The following is a 21,960-nucleotide window of genomic DNA, read 5'->3' on the forward strand; positions in this document are numbered from 1 at the left end:
AAGACAGTACACTGGAAGTTAAACAGCTTATTAAAATTGAGTTTACAGTCTAGAGTTGTTCTGCAAGTGGCTGAATAGGAAGACTATGGTAGTTCCAGGTTAGCTAGAAACCTTAACAACTCAAACAAGCCAGGAACATGGATGGGGTACAGCTTCCTTTCTGAAGTGCTACAGGCTTTAAAAAAAAAATTAAAGTAGCAATCAAGCTATAAGTGTCCTATAAATCTGCACAAGCCTAATGGACACATTCTTTACAGTGGTGCATGGTTGGAGGATGAGAGACCATGGATGTAAGTTAGAGACATTCAGACTAGATAAACTCTCATGAGGACAGTCAGGCATTTAAACAACTTTCCCAGGACCATACAGTCTCCATTGTTGCAGGTTTAAGATCAGACCACATGAAAGCCTGAGCACCCTAGTATGACCTTGCTTGGAGAAGGATGTTGGCTTAGAAGACTTCCTAAGAAGCCTTTCATCTGAATTATCTTATGATCCTAAGCTAGTTAAACCCAGCTTTAGCTTATGCCAAGCCTTACTGTGGTAATTTAAAATAAACCTTTAACAGAGCAGCTACTAGAAGATAAAGTTGTTTTCAAATGTCAGTGAAAGTATTTGTGTATAGGGTGGGACACATGATGTGAATATTCATGTTCTCAAAAGCATACACCAAACAACATACATAAGATGCCCAAATATATTTATTTGTCTCTTAAAAAGTATGTTACTCTTTAGAAAAGAAAGACAGCCTAGGAAGTCTCAATGCAGATTAAAGTATATCCAATCTGGCACATACTTAATGCTGATGTTTAAGTAAACATCAGCACCATCAGACCAAACAAGATAAGACTTCTAAAGTCAGTAGCAATGAGGTACAAGGACAGAAAAAAATCCTTAAAATAAAGAGGAGCTTCAAAGCCTTTCAGCCAAGCAGAGCCAGAGTTCCAGAATGTATTCAAGAACCGTGAAATCTCTCAAATCCTTTTGATCTTCATTTGCTGCCAGAAATACATATGAGTTATAACACGGAAACATAAGCATCTCAGTATACAGTTACAAACTGGTAAGCCAGTTCACCAGCTCCAAGTCAGAAGAGCACAGCACTGTTCTAAAACTGAAAAAGTTAGAGCTCAGAGGGGTTTGTTTTTGGTAGGCTAGCAAGAACCAGTTAAGCTATTTCCTTCAAGACCTCTCTCCTCCCTCATGGTATTCAGAACCATCTCAAGACAGTAGGAAAAACAAGCAAGTTCATTATCACAGGACAGTAAGATACTTACTTTTTGCACTCTTGGTAAAGTTTTCAGTGTTAGTGAATGAAAGAGTCACTGGATGTTTATTTCTGGATGTGCATACGGGTGAGTTAATAGAACTATGTGTCAGCAGTACAACTGCATTCATTAATGTGTTTCGTATGTAAAGTATTGTATGTAAAGTATTAGCTGAAAATATTCTGCCTTCAATGGCTGGAGATGCATTTTTGTTAGTATCTTTATAACCATGCCTTTCCCCTGTTAAATACAATCATTTACCCATCTTGTTCTTACTCAGTGGTAAAAGCCATCTACTTCACTCAGTCCTAGTGAGCACACCAAGAAAGATACCTTCCCATCTGTCATTGGCCCCTTCAAGATTTCTGGGATGTCTTGATCCAGGAGCACTAGCAATGAGACAGATCCTCATGGTGAGGGATAATAAATAGGGACAAGTGTGTAGGTGAGAAGTCGGACTGAAGTTGGACATTACTGGTGACAAAGAAAAAGTTTACTGTAAATGTGCAAGTGTCTATTCAGCTACAACCATAAGTGAGTCCTATTTGGAATGTGGCATATGTCCTAGAAGCAAACTAGACACTGAATGTTGTCTTTGTTCTTTTTTAGGAGTGTAAACACTACCTTATGTTCTCAAGTAAGACGACACTAATCACTTAGACACAGCCACTCAAGCAAGTGGAGTGATAACTCAAGATACTCAGTTTCATGCTAAACAAGAATATGTAAACACCCACAAGAATCACCTATTCAGATAATACCAGACACCCCATATGGATTGTCACAACGCAGCACCATAGCAGCAGTTTGATTTAAGGAACAGTCTTGCTGCTCATCCCATCACATTTACTGAACAGGGGTAGCACTAGCAGCACTGTGATTTACTCTCTGCTTTCAATGGGTCTAGGTCCAGTTTTGGTTTCCCCACATCATTCTCTTCATTAGGAAAGGTTTTGTAGTTGGCAAGGATGTTTTCCACCAAGAATCGAGCAGCTTCATCTATGTTGATGTTGTCCTAAAAATGTTGAAAGCAAAGAAGTCAGTAATTTTTTTGAAATAGTAATGCATTCCTATTAGAAGCTGGCCAAATACAAGCACTCTTCTACAGTCTCATCAGCATTACAAACAGCTTCAATGCATCAGGTCATTGCTCATACGCTTGCATGTTGAAAAAAGTTACCAGAAAGGTTTGAGACAAAGTTATTCACCCATATTACACATAGGATACTTTGACTCTAATCTAGTGTGCAGTCCTGGGATAAGTGTCGCCTGCATTTGGAAGACTCAGAAATGCTGAAGTGCATTTCTGCATCAGGAAAGATAATAGGCAGATACACCGTTCATAGTAGTGTTCTACCTTTTGGGGCCTTTTTCTGCTTCTGCTGCAGTTTGGATGCACTTACATATGTAAAAGCACCTTTTCCATCAGCCTCAAAACCCCAGCTGAATCAGGGTACCTCATCTAGCCACTCTACATTTTCTTCTGCATGCTTTGAGAAGCACCTTAACATACACTCTAAGGAGGTGTGCATGCAGAATACATAGAGCTGTATTTCATCAGGGCATCTTAGTTACTGAGTAGCCAAGCTGGCCAATGCCAAGGGGCCTTTGGCCACAGCTTTGAGCTGGCTGGGCCACCTGTTAGCTCACCACAGGGCTGCCACATTTGGAATCACTTGTCTTTTGTTCCAAAGTAAATACCACCCCAGTGCACTCTTCTGTCTCCATAATTGTAGACCTAAACTCTACAAGAGCAAGGTTAGATCATGAGAACATTTGACCCATTGCTATTGCACTTTACAAGCTTGTGGCTGTCAGCCACAAACTGCTTCTAGCAGTTTGCAGATAGGCACTTTTCCTTGCCCAGAGAGGAGGAGGATTCTCCTTATTTTAGTGTAAGGATGTTCATAAGGTATTTCTATGAATGTTTATACTCTGCAGTTCTTTTGCCTTTAATATTCCCTCTAATCCACAGGGAGTGGGACCTATATTACTGATGATATATGACTGAAGATTCAAGTATCAGTTCCAGCAGAAAGGCAAAAGCAGATTATCAGGATATTTAAGTGGGCAGGACTTAAAAACATAAACTGATTTGGTATGCTTAGAAAACAAGAAAGCTGTCCTGAATTTTTGCTAAGCTATTTTAACTACCTCTTCAGAGTCCTAAACAAGTCAATTTGTAACTGAACTAGGACTAACATTGTTTGGACTTTTTTCTGCATCAAGAACCTTGTTTTACATTGCCATGTCTTAAATGCCACCTAAAATGCAAGCTGTCACTACATTTCCATGTTAGGTTTTGTTCCAATGTTACATGCATTTATTTTTAATGCATGTTGAAGTTTATGTATAACAGGTGAAGCTTCAGGGAAGACATAACCCAAAGCAGAATCTTGGTATTCTTTGAGTACAAAGAGTCTAAAATATGAGTTTTTAGTAACAGATGGGTGGGCTTGGGAATTATTTGTTCCAATACAAACAAATTAGTAGCTAATTTAACTAATTTCTGTCACTATATACCCTTCTTCCTTATTTTCAAGTGATCAGGAAAAGGCTTGTTACTTTATTTCTTATCGTATTCCTCCTACAGACCTTTTTCTTTAAGGATTGTCTAAGCATCACTTTGTGCCAGTTCATCAGCAACAGTTAAAGGAAGTAGGCAAGCCAAGGGAAAAGAGGGACTTTGAGGTTTAGCTTAGCATATAAAGGAGTTAACCAGCCCAGTAATTTGGTCTGTCAGCCACATTGTCTTCATCTAGAAGAATCTATCATTTTAAGGATCAATTGGGTTTTAAGGAACTGTTGGATTCCACTTTCAACTAAGTTACTGCAATCTTATCTGTGCATTGACCAAGTCTGTAGACTAAAACTGTACAATATATGAAGTTACTCAAAGTTATCTGTTTGATTAAAGTAGCTATCTATCTTAGCTTAAGTTAATACACAGAGCAATTTATTTTTCTCCAGTTCAGTCTTGACACTGCCTGATAAAATAGGAAAAGTGCTTTAATGACATTATCATCTGGGTGGTTAGTAAAAAGTGAGCAAATAGCTTGTTCACTTCTGGAGTCTTACTACTTCCTACATGCAACAGTGAAGAAGCTGCAATTTAAGAAGGTGCACCTAAAGATTACTTGTATCATTTGGACAGTTTGATCAGTTTAGTAGTACTAACATCTGAAGAATGACACTGATCCTGACACATGAAACAAAAAAGCTTATCGAACTCAGTTAATCAAGTTTTCCAGTTAGTTTTAAGGTTCCCTGAATTTAACATGCAGTTCTAATCAAATATGCTGCAAGTCTTCCAACTTTTGCTGAACACTGGAGACTTGACTGTCACTTCCTATACTTGATGATTTTCTTTCCCACATGACCATATTCATCCATTCTTATGCCAATAAGAAGAGTTCAAATATGTTTCCTCTTTATGCTCACCTTGGCAGAGGTTTCAAACCATCCAACAAAGCCACCTTCTCTGCAGAACTGGTCCATTTGAGAGGGATTCTGGCTGCTGTCTTTCTTCTGGTCACACTTGTTTGCAAGAAGAACAGCAGGGATGGGGCTGCCATTAGGAAGTAGTACTTTACTGTCCAAATCATGCTTCCACTTTGAAACAGCCTCGAAAGTGGAGCCTCTTGTGACATCGAAGACCACAAAAGCACCAACTGCCTCTTTGTAGTATACTCTGGTCATATTTCCAAAGCGCTCCTGGCCTGAAAGAGAAGACAGTGAGAGAATATATTTATATTTAAGCATGAACTGTAGTCAGTGTAAATGGGCTTCTGTACCAGGTTAGTACATATGAATTCGCATTTAGGTCTAGTCATCTAGTTCATACAACATTGCCTCTTCTATCCTATGTTATCTCATTGTAACAGCCATTATGTGTATCATAGAAGTCAGATGCTAAAAGCAGTTTGCAATCCCAACTACCACTTTGATTATTTTTTCTAAAACCTTATTTGTTGAGTAGTGTTCTTTGAGAAGTAATGCCCAAAAACACTATCAGCACATCTATGTGCAAATTCTTTCCTCAAAAAAGCTTCTGTAAGGTTTATATCTAAACCTAATGACTTCAGCTAGAGACTTGAGCATACCCAGAGACTTCTTCTGGAGGCCGAGCAATAAGGGTTTCTACAAGCTCCGAGGCTAACAGCCTTCAAAGCATCTTCTGAAGAAGTCAGCTATATTATAGATTTTTTTCCTTGGGGACAAGCTCAAAAGGAGCTAGTTTAACAGTTCTAGGTAAACCTGTTATCTTTGACTTCTTCTTTTAAGTCTAAGACCTTCCCTGGAGTAATTTCCAACTGTAGGAGTTCTACAGCAACCCCAGGATTTGATACAAGATGACCAGAATAAAGTACAATCATCCACAAAAAAAAAAAATCAAGAAAACCAATGGTCAGGGAGTATAGTCAACTAAAGCCTTTTCTTACCAAGTACAACTATTGTAGTCAGCATGCTTGTGATGTAGAATTAGAGTGCCAGTGCAGTTATTCTTCTGTTTGGAAAGTCAGACCATCATGCTGTGTTTGTACTGGAGTAGACATAGCAGTGTCAAGTGCAAGCATGTTGCTTGGGAAGTCTGGGCTATAATAGCTTTCTGCTTTGTTCAGAAGTCTTCACTGGGAAAAGTAGTCCCTGCACTTTATAATTCAGTTTTACAGTGTATCATCACTTTGGCTTTTAGCATTTAGTGCATATGCAGTTTTAGAATAGATAGAGAAAGTAAGAATTTTAATTGGAACATAGTTATCCTCTGTTTATAAACATTCAAGTCTGCCTTTGATTAGTAAGGACAAACAGTTACAAGAACAACTGGATATTATCATCTTCTCAGAAAGAGCCAGAAATTCATTAGGTGAAGGAATTTGACAAGGGATCCTGTTCAGCAGCATGTTTTTCTAGCTCAGTTGCCTCATTTTAAGGTCAGTACTTCAGTGTATCAGTTAGCTCATTCCAGATAGACATTTTCAGAAAAGGTTGACTAAGCAGCTGTTAGAATCACCAGAAAGCAGCAGCAGCTACAGTGAAGTTCTAGAGAACGATAAAGCTCTATAAGGAGGATTTTATTTCTGGCTGTTCAACTTTAAAGCATGATGCTGCACAAAACAGCATCACTAGCCAGCATATTCTGAGGAGTAGAAATTACACATTAATTTATTTGCTACCAGCTCATTATCCCCTGTGTGAGAACAGGGAGCATGCAAGAGGAAAGCTCTTTCCTCCATATTAAAATCTCAAGTTTTAAAGCAGCATTTATGCTGTGGACTCTAAGGCCAACAAGCCAGGCACCAACCTGCATCTCAGTGACTATGTCAGTGGAAGAGACACATTGCTGACACAAGTCTCCTAACAGTACACACAGAACTTGTGTACGAGTACCTCACATTGTCTCCCCAGGCCTTTCCAGGCTGGATTCTTATGCCTAAAAGGTGTTTGGTATAGCCTTACTGTAAATTGTTGTACCACGTGCCCACTGTTTTTGTTAATCAAATACCAGTGGGAAAGAGTTTGGCCAGAAGGCTTTTACTACTTCTGCAGATCAAGTGTGCCACATCTAAAGAAGCTTTACCTTTAGATTGTAGGTATTTTGTTTTTTAAATGGAGCTGCACAGTGCCAAATTTAGTTATATTAAGCCAGTCACTGCATATGGCACTACACAAGGTATGAGGATCTCCTTCTCAGCTTCCCCATTTGTTTAGCTGTCAGTCTCACCATAATTCCTTTTACATGGGAACACCTCCGACTCTGCTAAAGCCCCAAATCTTGTGTTCAATTCAGGCAGTATATCCCTTCACACCATAGGACAGACCCACAAAACAAACAGTGTAATCAAGGTCTACAGTGCTCAGCCTTCTACAGAAAGATTTCTTCAAGTTTGGCCCCAAAATGGTCTAGAAATGGACACCACTTGCTGTTATTTACATAAGACTGCACATGAATCTGAGGCAGTGAGGGGAACAGTCCCGTTAGTCCTCCCTACCCAGTTGCTGGAGATCTGTGGGGATTTCAGTCTTTTTTTAATTGAGGCTGTAAGTTTGTCCAAAAACTTGATGGAATGTTTACATAATAATTAAATTGTATTGATTAGTTGCAGAAAGGGTTGCTAGACTGTTACCAGCAAAGAAGAGACAGCATAATCACTACATATGAAAACTAAGTTATTTGGAAATTGTGGAAAAGGTTATCAGGCAGTTATTTCTCAGATAGCTGTGCATGCTGTAAGTAAACATAGCTGTGATCAGTTACCACAGTGAAGGACATTACCATTGACTGAATCCCTTCCTGCCTACTGCTCTCCCATCCAAAAAAGCTTTAAAGATAAAGAACAGTTAGCAAGAAGGCCATACTAGCCTCCTGTAGCAATAACTCTTGCTGAAGCCTGCACAGCACAGTGGGTCTAAGGTATAGGAGAGAGATGGAACTAGTACAGTATCACGTGTAGCTTCCAAAGAAAAGAAACAAAGTTACAAAGTATATATCATAACCAAACTTGAAGAGCCCTAAACACCACCAAATGTTTTTTCTTAAAGAAATAACAGGGGGCCTAGCCTTGGCCAGAAAATCTGGTCATCAGTCTGATAAGTTCATCAATTCCATTTCCAAGAGAATTCCCCGCATCTTACCATAGTCAGTCTTCCCACCCACCTGGCCCAATGCCTTTATATACAATGAGCTGAGAGCTACACTGACTGGTAATCAACCAAGACTGCCCAGCAGTTGCTTCCTCGACATTGGTGACTTCTCATGCCCCGTTATTCCGCAGACTACATGAAGATTTAACACCACGGCAGCCCATTCCCCTGTTGGTAAAAGCCAGATGTGCTGTACCAGAAAGTCAATGCCAGTCTTGTAGCAGAGCAGCGGACTGGCTGAATCCCCTCACGGGGTCCTGATCAGGAGAGAGGCCACTACAAGTGGGGTTGTGCTAACTGGCAGATTCAGCAGCTCTGGAATAATGCAGAAGCCAAGGTTAGTGTTGTACAGTAGCTTTTCTCATTCTGTGAGAATACAGCAGTTCTGGTAGGAACATAAGCTTGCACTGAACTGTATTTTACTTTGTTACTCCGTAGCAGTCACTTAAAGTATGGGCTTCAGCTGTCCAGAACAATCATTTAAGTATTATTTCTAGCTGGCTTTATGGATAGAAGTCGAAATTTTTGCTCTTATAATATGAGTTTTAGATTTGGAAAAACATTAATACACATTCTTCTGTAATTTAAATTTGGGTGAAAGTAGACAACTGATGCGCATATCAGCATAAAATCCTTTATCTTTACTTATTAGATTTAAGCTTTACATAAGGGGGATTTTATACCCCTTCCCCTACAGACACACACAAGCTCAACACCACCGTAGTATTACAGATTAATGGCTTTTAATAGGTCAAATACACTCCAGTATGAGTGCTGCCCTTTTCTAAAGCAGCCCAAATTCTGAAAGAGCTTATTACAGAGCTGCTTTCCCCTCTAGAATTTGCATCCACTAACAATAGATCTGACCTGCATACTAGCTTGTGACTGCTCTTCCATTCTGTCTGGAGGTCTAATGAGGATGGATATATTTTTTTATTCCACAGAAAGAAGACAGAAGCAATAACACATGGCCTGCCTAAGAGGTAAGAGTTTTGTTGTGGTAAAAGGCACATGGCATGAGGCAGGAAGAGAATTCAGTATAAACTGAGTAGACTTTCTTTACAGTCCTGTTATTACTGACAATGCACATGCTTTAGGCTGAGCTTCTTGTAGGGGATGCAGAGCATTCTAGACAGTCTTTTGAAAATTTAACAGGACTTTCAGGCAAAGCTTTTGCAAATGCTTTTCTTCTTGCAAAAAAACTCAGACAGAAAAAGCAAACTGTAGAACATACCACTCCTCCAAAGTTTGGAGTGTGAACATCATTCTCTATTTAGGTTATTAAAACTGAATTTACTCAATTTTTGCCATGCTCAATTCAGCCAGGGATTTGTCATTCCCTTTCCTATGTCCAGCAGAATTTTTGCTGTAGTCATTTCACCATGTGTGAGAATAGCGTTGAGCCATACCAAAAGTGGATCGTACTCCCAGAGGGGAAAAAGGCTAAAAGTGATCAGATGAAACTAGACTTAAAATCTCCAGTGTGTATAATCATGGAAGGAAGACGACAGGAAAATTACTTGCTTACTACAGCAGTATGGAAAGGACATCAGATAATTAATCATTCTGGTAGTTCTAGTGCCTTGACATAAACCTGATGTTACCACAAAGTTATCCTTTCTGTGCTTTAGGGGTTCAGGTGTAGATGAGGAGCTAAGCTACAGGGCAGTCATGGGGATCAGAGGGTTTTTGGGGGGATATGGAAGTGGCTGCATGCAATGCAGAGTTCTGCATTCTCCAACCACAACGTTTTCACATCTAAATGACTTGGCACATATTGTCACCATATTTTCCAGTAATTGCAACAACATTAAGTGAAATACTTGCATAATGTTGTGCATCAGGAACTAATACAGTTCCCTACAGCAGCACCACAGGAATGAAGTTTAGTTTAAAACTGTATCAGAGCTTGGGAGCTATTATTGCTTCCCAGTTTACAATGTAACAGGAGTAAACCATAAGTTAAAAACATCATGAAAAAATTATAGCCAGGTCTGACATTAGAAGCTTTATCTTTGTCCTTTACTTCACTGCAAAAGATAAGTTATCATCATAAGATTCAGACACTGCCAACTTGCCCTGAAGTACATTTTAAAGAGGTTCTACAGCAATCTTCCCCAGTGTAAGGAATAAACAAGAGAGTCCTGTTTATTTCTTGCTCTTAACTCCTCCTTCATGATGGGAATTGAGGCTAGAAAAACACAAGTTAAATGTAAAAATGACTGCTGGATATGCATGATATTGAGTTTGTCAGGGTTCCATCTCCCAGATCACTTACCATCCCTAGAAGTCTTAATATGTAGTTTATGTGAAGTAACAGAAGCCTGCTCAAGGAGAGTAAAATGAAGAAGCTTCTCCATCTATACTTCTTTTCCTGTGAAGGTAAGTTCTAGTTTATCTCTGTCAATACCAGCAGTATAGCACTAGTTCCCCCACCTTGTAAAAATCTAAGCTTAGTCTATTCTGAAGCCACACAACTCAGAAGTCAGTGTTAGTTGCATTTAAACCCTTAACATCTCATCAGGAGTACTGATGGACAACTGGACAAAGTCTAACTTCTCTTTCGGATGAGGCTAGCAGTTCTGACACCCTTCAAAAATTGTGTCATTAATGAGGAAGAGAAAGATGACCAAGAGTTATAAAAGCCTGACAACTAGAAGAATGATGGAACAAATAGTTTCTTTTGTTGAAGTAATGTTAGTTCAAGTCATCTTTGACAGGCTAATCAGCTTAATGGGTGTCCAGAGGTCAAAGTTTGATTTTAACAAGTTTGGCAGTTCCACATCAAATAATCTTAAACTAGAGTTGCATAGTTTAGACTACAGTCATCCAAAAGTGAATGCACAATTAACAGAAGAGTTTTATTCCAAAGTTGTTTGCTGCTAACTAGAAGATGATTGCAATGAAGTTTTGCTGTTTTTCCTGGACCCAATGATACAGAGTTGTCAAGTCTGATAAATAGCAAAAAGTCCTCAGTCTATTAATAAAGCCAAGCAGCTCTTGCTAACGTTGTCCTTTAGAATGCTGAAACTCAGTGTTCAATTAGTTTAAAAGGCAGTTTAAGTTCAACAGAAAGAAGGAATATACCACAGAGGATAAGTCTAATCTATAAAACCAAGCCAAAAACGATACAACAATACTCCAGTAATGAAGAAAGATCAAGAGACCTAGTGAATCAAATTAAGAGAGTTCAAAATGCATAGAAGTAGCATCCTGCTAGTAAAGCAGAATAACTGCAACACACTGTCAACAGGTACTATACACTGCAGTGAACTCAGGCATCACACGATGCTTATTAAGCTATAGTGAATGGTTATAATAAATCAGTTTTAGTCTGGGAATACTTGAACATTCTCCTTCCATCATGAGAAAGGTTCTCAGATCAACTATTTAGCATGACCACTAATTGTCAATATTAGACATGCCAAAATTCAAGGAGGGTCATTAGTGACAGCCAGGCTAACTCTAATTTGACTGCCAACACCATGGCTCTTAGGTCCTTGCTATCAACTACTCTGACCTTATTAGCCACACAGCATACAAGCACAGTGCCACCATTTAGACTTCAGTGCCAAACTCTCCAAATTAGTTGTTTCAGACAATTTCCTGGACCATGGGACATTTGTGCTTTTATTCATCTAGACAGGAAAAACAACAGTTCAACAGTAAGTGAAACCCCTTCTTTCCAGTCTTCCTTCTGCCAAGGGAAGGCCTAACCTAACAAGCACTCTTCCCTGCTCCAGTTGTGCTGCTTTACAAAAGATTTTCTCCAACTCTCTGAATTTCTAGGATCAGGCTTTCACATACTAACATCAAGGAGTATCTGAGTGGCAGCTCCTTATCTACAATTCCATCTCTCAAAGTTCACGTCATTCAGTGTGGTAGATTTAAGCTAAAGCGCCATCCAAAACAGCTGGGCATGTAGCCCGATCCTCTCACTGAGTTAGAATCACTGTCCCTTTCAAAACTCACCTAAGTCCTTTAGGAGCCACAGGCAAGAACAGGCTATGCTTTGGATGCCTGTTGATCCTACAGCTGGATGTTTGGCACATTACAGCAAATACCCAGAATTGCCCTGAGGATACATGTCCCAGTTCTCCAGACATCTAATGTACATTTTAGTACTACCTGGGTCAGGTGTGAGCTGACTGAGGCTCCTTTTTATCCAGATATATCAATATGCTACTGGCAAGCTACCATGCTGACAGCATTCCCCTCTCTCCCCAAACCAGCACAGCTTGTCCCAGAACTGTCTTACCCAATTATATTGAATCTGTTATTCAGCAAGAAGTAGGTTAACCAAACCACTATCAATATTACAGGACATCTCAAGTGTGTCTACCTGCTTTTTCACATGGGTAGCAGACTGAGAGTAGACAGACTCCGAGATGGTCAGTGCTAGATGTCTCTCCACTTCCATTCTTACCCATTTAAGCTATTAGTGCAAAGTTGCCATGTGTTCAACGCCTCTGTGGTTTGAACTATACTAGCAGCTCTAGCAGATATTAGAAACCTGTAAGAGTTAAAAAAGGCAGCCTGACTTTTACTTTTCACTATTGTGGAAGTAATATGTGGTATTTGTGGTTCTGGTGACAAACACCAAGAGGTTAAAAAGCAAGAACAGGAATATATCTTCCTGTATTAGTACTAGAAACTGTTTCACTGACTGCAGCTTACAGTTTCTAACAGACAAAAGCAGCCTCAGATGACTAAGTGAATTGCTAGTGTCCTTTCTTACTAAGGGTAGTATGGGAAAGTTAAACGACAACTAGATGGACCTCTTCCCAGCAGTAACTGTCCCAAACCCTTCGGAAGAACAGTCTTCAGGGAAAGGTAACCAGCCAGTTAATCCCTGTTCAACTGACTCCCACTTTACCTTAAGAAATGACCTTTAATACTCTGCTTATGTCTATGTTAGACAGTGGCAGGGTGCAGCTGAAGCAGTTCTGTTGAGCGAGCCTTTCGGAAACCTGACATCCACAGTATACTATATATACAGTATGTAAGAAAGACTTACTCTGTAGTCATTGAAAAGTCACTGAAGAATATCAGTTCAGGTGCAGCAGTATTTTGATTGTTTAGACCATAACAGTGCTTCCACATCTGCTTAGAAGTCACCATTTAGTTCTGAAATGGTAGGAAGTAGTTTGCTCTAAAGTTTCATTGCACAACAAAGCCAGTTTCTAACCTAATAATTTGTTAGCTACCTGAATTTTCAACATCAGTGAGTAGTCTTTCCATTCACTGTTTGCTATCGTTATACTTGAGAATAAAGCAGGACAGTCTTATTCACTACCAGTGAAACCATAAGAGCACTGACATGCAAGTGCTCAGAAGTTAGACATGTGATTTCCATCAGGAACACTGACCACATCTATCATCCTAATAGATGGAAAAAGCACACCATTCTCTTTCACAAAGATAGAAAGCCTTCCTCAAACAATTGCACAGCTCTCGCAGGGAATTTTACAGCAAGACTGATAAACTCATCATTGCTGCCTGTAGCCTTGGGCTAATCTAATGATTTCAGATTGTCCAAACTGACTTTAACAGCTTGCTATCTTGTCTTTAAGAAGTTTAGAGGCAATAACCTGCACTTATGGATCATCTGGCTTTGTCCAGCATCAAATGTATTGTATGTAGGAGTATGACAGTCATGTTTGTATATGAAAGTTTCACCTGCTTTGCTTGCATCTTTGATAAACAGCAAATTAACAAGAGAGGCAGTCCCTGACTAAGCAGTAGATTTCCATCCCCAGAAAAGTAGAGTGCAACCAAGGTAAATGATTTTAACTAGCCGTCAAATGCAGCATGTATGGAAAACCTCTCCTTGCATTAGTATTCAGAGAAAGTTGACATAGTCCAATTAGTGCCAGCAACAGCATGAATTGGTATTTGCCCCCTTGCTTTAACTAGACTTAAACAAGTCATCTACCAGAGTTAAGCTATCTTCATGCCTGACACCCTTTAATCCATCTCCTTTGGTGCACTGTCATGCAGCCAGAGCTGTACTGTGTACTTAACAGTGATGCTGCATGGCACTACAGCCTTTAACAGCACACAGGAGAACAATTCTAAAGTCAGTTTGTCTCAAGAACAACTTTATCACGAGACTGAAAAAATGTTAATCTCTAAAATGGTCAATGTGTCATGGCACATTGTGTGTGATTGGAATTTTGTATCAAATAGCTGCCACTTTGCTCTACCCAGCACTCTAGCCTGGGAGCATTTAAAGAACAACTTCCCATAAGCTGTTTGCAGTGACACTCAGAGGCTGCTTTTTAATCTGTATTTAAAAAGCTGCTAAAATCCATACAATAAGGAATATTGGTTTTCATTTGCTGCTAACCTAGAAGCCATTGCTACTGAAAGTTTGCTACACTCTCTCTAAACACAGTTGAGATATTTATTTCTAAACAAGCTCTATAAACCCCTGAAATCCCACCATTTTTCAAAGCATAAACTTACCACCCCATCTACCTTTGTTCTGTCTCTCCATAGCCAGAGGAGAACTTTGAATGTCTAATGTTCTACCACACATAGCTTGAGAAGCATGCTGTGCTTCCAGTCACTGCTTGCTGCTGGCCATGCTAGCTTTAACACTTGCAAGAAATTCACAAGAGTTATTCCTATGCTTTCACACAAAAATATAAATAGAAATTCCCTTACCACAAATCACTTCCTTCTGGCATGGAATATCACATTTCAGAACTTCTGAAGTGAGTATTTGGAGGGAACAATTTACAACAGACTGCCAAGGCAAGGCAATGGTTACCACTGGAGTTCAAGGAAGGTATTTCCAACAGCTGTGAGACTGAATCCCAGTGGCCTTGCTCACTACTGAAGGGAAGAAACTTATTTTGTGCAGCATGTTGGAGCCTTTTTTGGAACCAGGCAGCTAAGATTATTTTCTTTCCTGCATTTCATAAGACAGGTAATCAATTTAGAACAAACCCTTTATAGCACTTGCCAACTCAAATTGTACTTGTGTACGTGCAATTCAGTGACACCCTGTCTTGGTGTGCATATAAAGAAAACCAAACTGGTAAGAGGCAAAGTGGAGATCTAAATAAGGTGAAGACACCAAGACTCTGAAGCTGCAACACTAATGCAAGGAGAATTGATAAAGGTCAATTTACATTCATGTAAACTCCATACATTAAGAGAAAAGTGTATATTTAATATTGTCTACACCAGTTTGTCTCTGAAGGGTAATGCACTTGACTTGTCAAACCAGCTTAATTTCTGACTACTTGAGTCAGTATTGCATGAAGGACAAGAATTTAGCCAATACTTGCCTCAAAAAAGCTTATGATCAATGTAAGTTAATGATTTCTGCAAAGACTTCTAGTTTGTTTTATAATTTGACCTAAAAATTAGTTATGTTGTGTTATATATACACTTTTTCCTCCTGTCTGCTGTATTGCACATAAGAACTTAGGTATCATTTCCCTTTAAGGTAGCTTCCCCCTGCCCATTTGATGGATACTCATCCATCCATCCTTTATTCTCTGTATCAGACTGCTCAGGAAGTATTTTTATTGTGATCCTGTAGAAAGCATAAAGCTTCTGAGTAACTGCTATATATGAGATGAACCTTATCTATTTGAAAATAAGGCTGAAGCTCCATCTATTCCATAGTGATTAGAAGGTCAAGCACTAAGTGCATTTCCATTGTTGACAGAAATTAATACTACCTGCAAGATCAATACAGCAAACTTTTAAGCATGTACTAGAGCAGGTAGTCTTCTAATATGACATCTTCAACCCCATTTCTTGTAGGACACCTAGAAAAGTGTATGGAGAAATTCTAAGCTTATTTCCAAGACACTCAAAGAACATCTGTCTCAATTCTACCATTTAACTGAAAATTAACTGAACAGTCTTGTCTTGCACAATCAAAATTACCATACTAAACTGCCTTACAACACCAGCTTCAAGACAGTAACATTTCCCATATGCTTATGGAATTCCATCAGCACACAGGCTTTAAGAAGTTTAATTCAAGATAACACACACAGTACTCTGAGTTGGTGTATATAACATAGTGCTAAGCAAAAGAACTTCACCAATATGAATGATTCAGTACCCCACTGATAAGAGAAGGAAACTGCTTAATCAGCAAGACCAATAACCATACCTTGCTTGATAGCACTTCATAAAAAAATTACTTAAATAGGAGAATTCAAAAAAAGAAAGCATGCTGACATCCAGAGTCTGTATTCAGAGATGTCTGAAGGCTGGAGACACACCAAAAAGAAACACATTTAACATGTTCAGCACTTATTTGGATACTTAGCTGTAGAGCTCCAAATACAGCAAGTCATTCTGAACTGAAAGCTCATAACTCTAATTCAGCTGTTCCAGAAGAGTCACAAGAAAGGACACCCACACTAAATTTCCCACAGAGGGGTAGTTTCTAGAAGGAAACCCATAATACACCTTCAGTTCTGTTTCTTGCCTCTACTACTTCTAAGACAGTGATCAAAACCTTTCAACATGAGCAGGCCTTCTAGTTTCCCCTCCTCAAACTTTATCTGCTAGTCTTGCATGTTTCCAGCCAACATCATCCTTAAGTAGTTTTTCTCATATGATATTTACATTTAAATGCGTGGAAGCAGGAAGCATTCAGAAATCAGTCACAGGTCTTTCAAATCTTTTTCATCAGTCTAGACTTAATCACATAAAAGATTCTCCAACCCTGACTGGCGGTTTCCCAACCTGCCTCAGCTGTTACCAGAATGATAGTGCTCCCATCTCCACATGAAGGCAGCTGCTGCTGGAACCTCCATCACCATATGAACTAGGAAATAACCTTGGATCACTTCCCAGTTTCTGAAAAAGCTCTGAGCTCCAAGTTCCACATCCATTTCTGATGAAGTTATTTATGTGCACATTTTTCACTCTTCCTTCCTCATTATACCGATTAGGTATCTTAAGAGTGAGGAAAAAAAAACACAGTTTGGGGCAGGTTATGCCTACATTATCTTGCCTCCACTCTATGCTTGCTTATGCAGAGCATGTTTAGAATACTGAAGTACAATCATTCCACTTCTGTTTGGCCAATTTCACAGCCACACTCCTCCAGTTAAAATAGTACTTCTGTTTTAATGAACACTTTTACAAAGAAATTCTAATAAAGTCCTGGAAGAAGGGCACTATTACACCAGGTTAAGGCAGAATTGCTCAGTCAAAGCTTTAAAAACAAGTTTGTCTACTAGTTGTCATTAGTGACATTCTTCAGGAGAAGCCAAGCTCAAGTGGTCATCTGTGACTTTTACCACCACTGCCCTCCAGAAAGTTGCATCTTCATATGCAGGCTAGTGTGACTGACAGTAATGGCCAATGTGATCATGAAGCAGCAGCTAACACTACTCAGTTGCTGGTCTTATTAGATCAGACCAAAAGTTTTTATAATACAGAAAGTCCTTAAAGTGTTCTTTCAATGCCAGTTGTCCGAGTTTCATCAATATGCTATGTTCACCTCCTACACTACATTGTGATCAGTGCAGTATACTCACTAAAACAGCATGCTTGTCAAGTAGGAATCTCTAGTGTATTGAAATAGACTTTAAAAGCACTTTCCTATCATTAAGATTCCTTTGTTTTGTATCTCTTTACCACAATGACTCATTCCCATCTCCTATTTATTTTGCCAATTATTTATGTCCTTTGATCAAGGGGGTTAACCTGGTTCTAACACTTTCAGAATTTATCCAAGAAGAGAGATTTATCATAACTTCATATGTCAAGATAAAAAAAACCAAGAGTAATGCCTAAGGGCAGCTAAGGTTTAGCAGTTGTGCACCGGTATGAACATGCATGCAACCTGTTCAGCTTCTTTCAGAATACTTCATGCTGCAACCGAGATAACTTGACAGTGACTGATCAATCTTACTCCCAAGCTTTTTCATCTCCATTATTCAAGAAGCTACAACTTGTGTCTAAAAACTAAAATGATTGAGTATTTCTGGAATATACAAGTCTAGGCACAACAGTACACTTCCCCCCCTTCACTATTTCACACACTCTCCCCTCTGCTGCTGCTGCAGGAATTTGCATTACTTTATCTTCCAACAGGAAGGCTATTTTCACCAGAAAAATAGCATAGGCCATGTAACACTGTCATGCTCTATTCGATAGAATTATCTAATCACTAAAAAAACTCAGCTAGCACAAGAAATTGAAGTAACTCAGGAACCTGCTGCATGGCAAAACACAGCACAACATTCATCAGTTTGGCTACAATCACACCAGAAACCAGCACAGTATCTGCATTATAATCTTTAGCTGATGACTGAACTACATGGTTAGTTCTTATCACTGATTTAGGTACAGAACCTTAGACTGCAGCACCCAGCTCTTTGAGGAAAGCTTTTTATGATGAACTGTTAAGTATAACCTTTGATCTAGTGAAAAATAATATACCTTACTATGCTTAAGGGTTAGACTTTAATTCAGAAGCCTTTTTAAATGCATCAAAATCAATTCAGAATGCCAGCACCATATTGCTTGCAGGGAAGTCACATATAACATTACTTACCATAAGATTTAGATCTCTTCAAGAGATCTAAAGCTGTTTGTCTGCACACACCAGCAGACAAAATTATCTACATGAGCTGTTAAAAGCTAGAAGACAGTTGGGCTGATGAGTTAAAAGGGAATGACTATCACATGCTCAGATACTTTGTTACACACTTCAATAAAGCGCTTTAGGGAATATGCTCTACAACTATAGAGAAGCCATCTCCAACCTGGTTCTCTAACTAATAATTTCTATATAAACCTTTTAACATCCTCAGTATAGACGTAAAAAGCTGTAGAACATTCCCAGGTCAAGGACTTTGGCAGTTTTAAGACCATGAAACAACCCTTAGGGATACTAAAATCCCTTTTATTTTAATGATTAACACTTAATTGAGATGTCAAGTTCTATAGGAGTCTGAACTGTTACTCTCACACTGGCTAAGCACAGCCCAACCAAATAACACTAAGATTACTTCTCTTCTTGGTCTTGTTTTTCGGTGGGGCCAGGACCCCCAGCCCCTTGGAAACAGAATAGCCTAAACTACCAGATTAGACATAAGAGTTGAGTGCAAATTGCAAAACAGTTGAATTTTCCTTTTTAATTTTTGCTAGGGAAAGGCTAGTCAGGAGTTTCATACAAAACTATGCACCACATCGTAATATAGGAAAATTTTTGCCCGTTTAGTTTAGTAGGGCATCATTTGCAATAAGTCTGGAAGTGTTACGAATAGTATATAGACATTTTGGTGACAGGAAAAATTTTATTTTTCAATCTATCAGCAATACTAGCACAAGCCTTCAGGGATTTATCAGCAGGTCTTAACTCAGTCTTCACCTAGCAGTGTCCAAGACACACTACAGGCAATAATCAAGAGTGAAAAATACTGTCTTCTGGATCTTGAAATTAATGCATGGGTATATTGCCAGGACTTCCCATAATGTAAATAGGTTCTGTCCAAACGTCATTACAAGTTACAGCTAAGTTTCTGCCTAGCCTGTTGAAACAGATTGCTTTGGCAGAGCACACAGCCTACCCCAGTCTCAGAAACCAAGGGCTGAGGAGAAGTTAAACACAAGCATGGCAGCCTGCCAGACCCTAGGATCCTGATAGTCTCCCCTCTTTAATGTTTGGAACCCCAGACTTGCTAAAAATACATCCAGAGTGTTGTAGCAGCTTGCACCAATACTGCCAATTCATTTAAAGGAAGTTAAAACTGATCCATAAAAGGAACGCATCAGAAGAGAAAGCCTGCCAATGTTTTACTCGCTGTCCAAAACAGCAATTAGAAAATATTTTAGTTTGCCCTACAAGCCCGCAGCAGAAAGATCTATGGCATGTTTCAGCATATGGCAGTAAGAAGCAGGCCTTTTAGTTTGAGGAATCATGTTTGAAGTGTTTTAAGACAACCTTTAGAGCAGAAAGACCAGAAGCTGATGTACAGCTGGTCTGTCACAGGGTTGCAGCAGCCACATGTTACACTTCCTCTTTTCTGAGCTTCCACCTGATAAAGCGTGCAGTTCATGGAAACAGTAACTATCAGTTGTTATCCTAGTATCTTCCAGTACTGTAAGCTTAAACACAAGCATTTGAAATAAAAGTCTACTTTTTTGTATCCAAGGAGATATTCTGAACATGATGGAGAGGGATGAAGAGAGCTACAGGTTAATACCTGGGCTGCACACAAAACTAGAAATGCAATACCAACTTGAGATGATTAAGGAACTGAGGACGCAGACTTCTTACAAGACCACAGCAAAACAGAGTTTGTTCTGTGGCATTTAACACCACAGCATAAGCAAAGTTAACCATGATAGGTGTATAGTTGGAGTCTTTAAGACAGAGGTGTTAAAGAAGTTTTGAACTACATAAAGGAAAGGAATGATGGGTAGTTTGGACAAGTGAACAGGGCTTTTCTGCTTCATGTGCTCAAAGTACCTTTTTGATACACAAGCCCATGATCTGAATGTAGAACTAAGCATAACAAAAGTCCCATTCCCTCACTGCATGCTGCAGGGAGGCAGGTTACTTTTAAATTAAGTAGGTGACTCAAACATGCAAAGTTTGAGCATACTTCCTCTGAGGACAATTTTAGCTATTTGAGTTACCTTTAACCTGTAAAGTGTGCTTACTAAACATAACCTACTTGGAAAAGATATTATTTCCTCCAGAAGTGTTAGAGAGCCATAATCATGAATTTAAGGAGTAGTCACAACCAAGGCCACAAGCGCCTGGGCAAGCAGGTCAGGAGAAGCAGTACAAGCAGGAGCCCTGGAGCCAGCAAGCAGAGCAAAGCAGCTTTTTGAGGACTGCTGTAAAACACTGGGCCAAGCCAAGAGGCTCACAACATCAGCTAACAGGAGCACACACAGCCTATAAAGAGTCAAAAACTTCACTCCTGCATCAAGACCTCCCTCTACTTGTGCCTCAAACGCAGACAAGAGGGGTTGCAGGTAAAAGGGGGAAGGAGAAAAGCAAGAAGAGAGACTTCACAGTCGAAATACACTTCCCTCCGCAGAGGCCTGGCCCTGGGACCCCAGACAGCCGGGTTCACAGGCCTCTGCCCCCTCGGGGCTCACCCTGCAGAGAGACGCCCGTCCCCGGCCCTTACCTGCTATATCCCAGAGCTGCAGCCGCACCAGGGTCTTGCTGTCCCAGTTGATGACTTTGAGCGCGAAATCCACCCCGATGGTGGCCCGGTAGTGCTGGGAGAAGAGCTGGTGCACGTACCGCTTGATAATGCTGGTTTTACCCACGCCCAGCTCCCCGATCACCAGCACCTTGAAGAGATGCTCCCGGCACTCCGGCACGCCGGAGCCCGCTCCTTCCCCGCCGGCCATCCTCGGCCCTCCCGCGGAGCGCAGCGCTGCGGGGCCCGGCGGCGGGGAGACCGGGCTGCCGGGGCCGCGGCTCTCCCGCCTCTAAACTTTCCCAACCGGCAACTCTCCTCCAACTTTCCCCAGCCGGCTCCCTGCTGGGCCGGCCCACGGCGGGCAGGGAGGCGAGCGGGGGGAAGACGGAATGGGAGGGAGGGGAGGGAGGGGGAGAGAGAGAGAGAGAAGGAGGAGGAGGAGAAGGAGAAGGGAAACCCCGCAACCACCTGACTGCAGTCACAGGACGCGGAAACTCCGCGGCCTTATAAAAGCCCGGGGGAGGGCGGTGGGGAGGGACAGGGGGAGGGACCCGGCCCCGCCCCGCCGCTCCGGGATGCCAGGGGGGTGAGGAGGGGATGGCGGGCTGGGGTCCCTGGGTCCTCCCGCAGCCGCCTCGGCTCCTCGCCCGGCCGGGATGGGCTGTCTGTGGGGCAGGCGGCGGGAAGCCGGCGCCCCGTCCCGCTCTCCCCGGGCGCTCCCCGGGGCACGGCCGTGCCCCGGGGAGCGCCCGGGGAGAGCGGGACGGGGCGCCGGCCGTAGCGGGAGCTGAGCGTCAGAAGGGAGCTCACGCCGGGGAAGTTTCAGCTCCCTGCCGGTGGCATCCTCTGCCCGCTCTTACTGGTAGTGGCAGCCAAGTTTTCTCTCGGTA

The 21,960-nt window shown here is 40.8% G+C and overlaps 1 protein-coding gene across 1 annotated transcript; it reads right to left on the reverse strand.

The window, feature by feature from the left end:
* Positions 1-696: 696 nt before the first annotated feature.
* On the reverse strand, positions 697-21,476 carry RAB32 (RAB32, member RAS oncogene family). Its single transcript, XM_072856168.1, has 3 exons — positions 21,050-21,476; positions 4,710-4,987; positions 697-2,283 (listed from the first exon to the last, which is right to left on the reverse strand). The coding sequence occupies exons 1-3, from the start codon at positions 21,276-21,278 to the stop codon at positions 2,134-2,136; spliced, it is 657 nt and encodes a 218-aa protein (XP_072712269.1). The 5' UTR covers positions 21,279-21,476; the 3' UTR covers positions 697-2,133.
* Positions 21,477-21,960: the final 484 nt, after the last annotated feature.

The sequence above is a fragment of the Ciconia boyciana genome, chromosome 3, assembly GCF_034638445.1.
Source record: "Ciconia boyciana chromosome 3, ASM3463844v1, whole genome shotgun sequence".
Taxonomy (NCBI): Eukaryota; Metazoa; Chordata; class Aves; order Ciconiiformes; family Ciconiidae; genus Ciconia; species Ciconia boyciana.

Bases quoted from the DNA above. Each gene is read 5' to 3' on its own strand.
- RAB32 (XM_072856168.1), bottom strand. From the start codon at position 21,278: ATGGCCGGCGGGGAAGGAGCGGGCTCCGGCGTGCCGGAGTGCCGGGAG. The intron at 4,988-21,049 runs GTAAGGGCCGGG...CTTCTCTTTCAG, and splicing joins GCAGCTCTGGGATATAGCAG to GCCAGGAGCGCTTTGGAAAT. The intron at 2,284-4,709 runs GTGAGCATAAAG...CAACATTTTTAG, and splicing joins GGTTTGAAACCTCTGCCAAG to GACAACATCAACATAGATGA.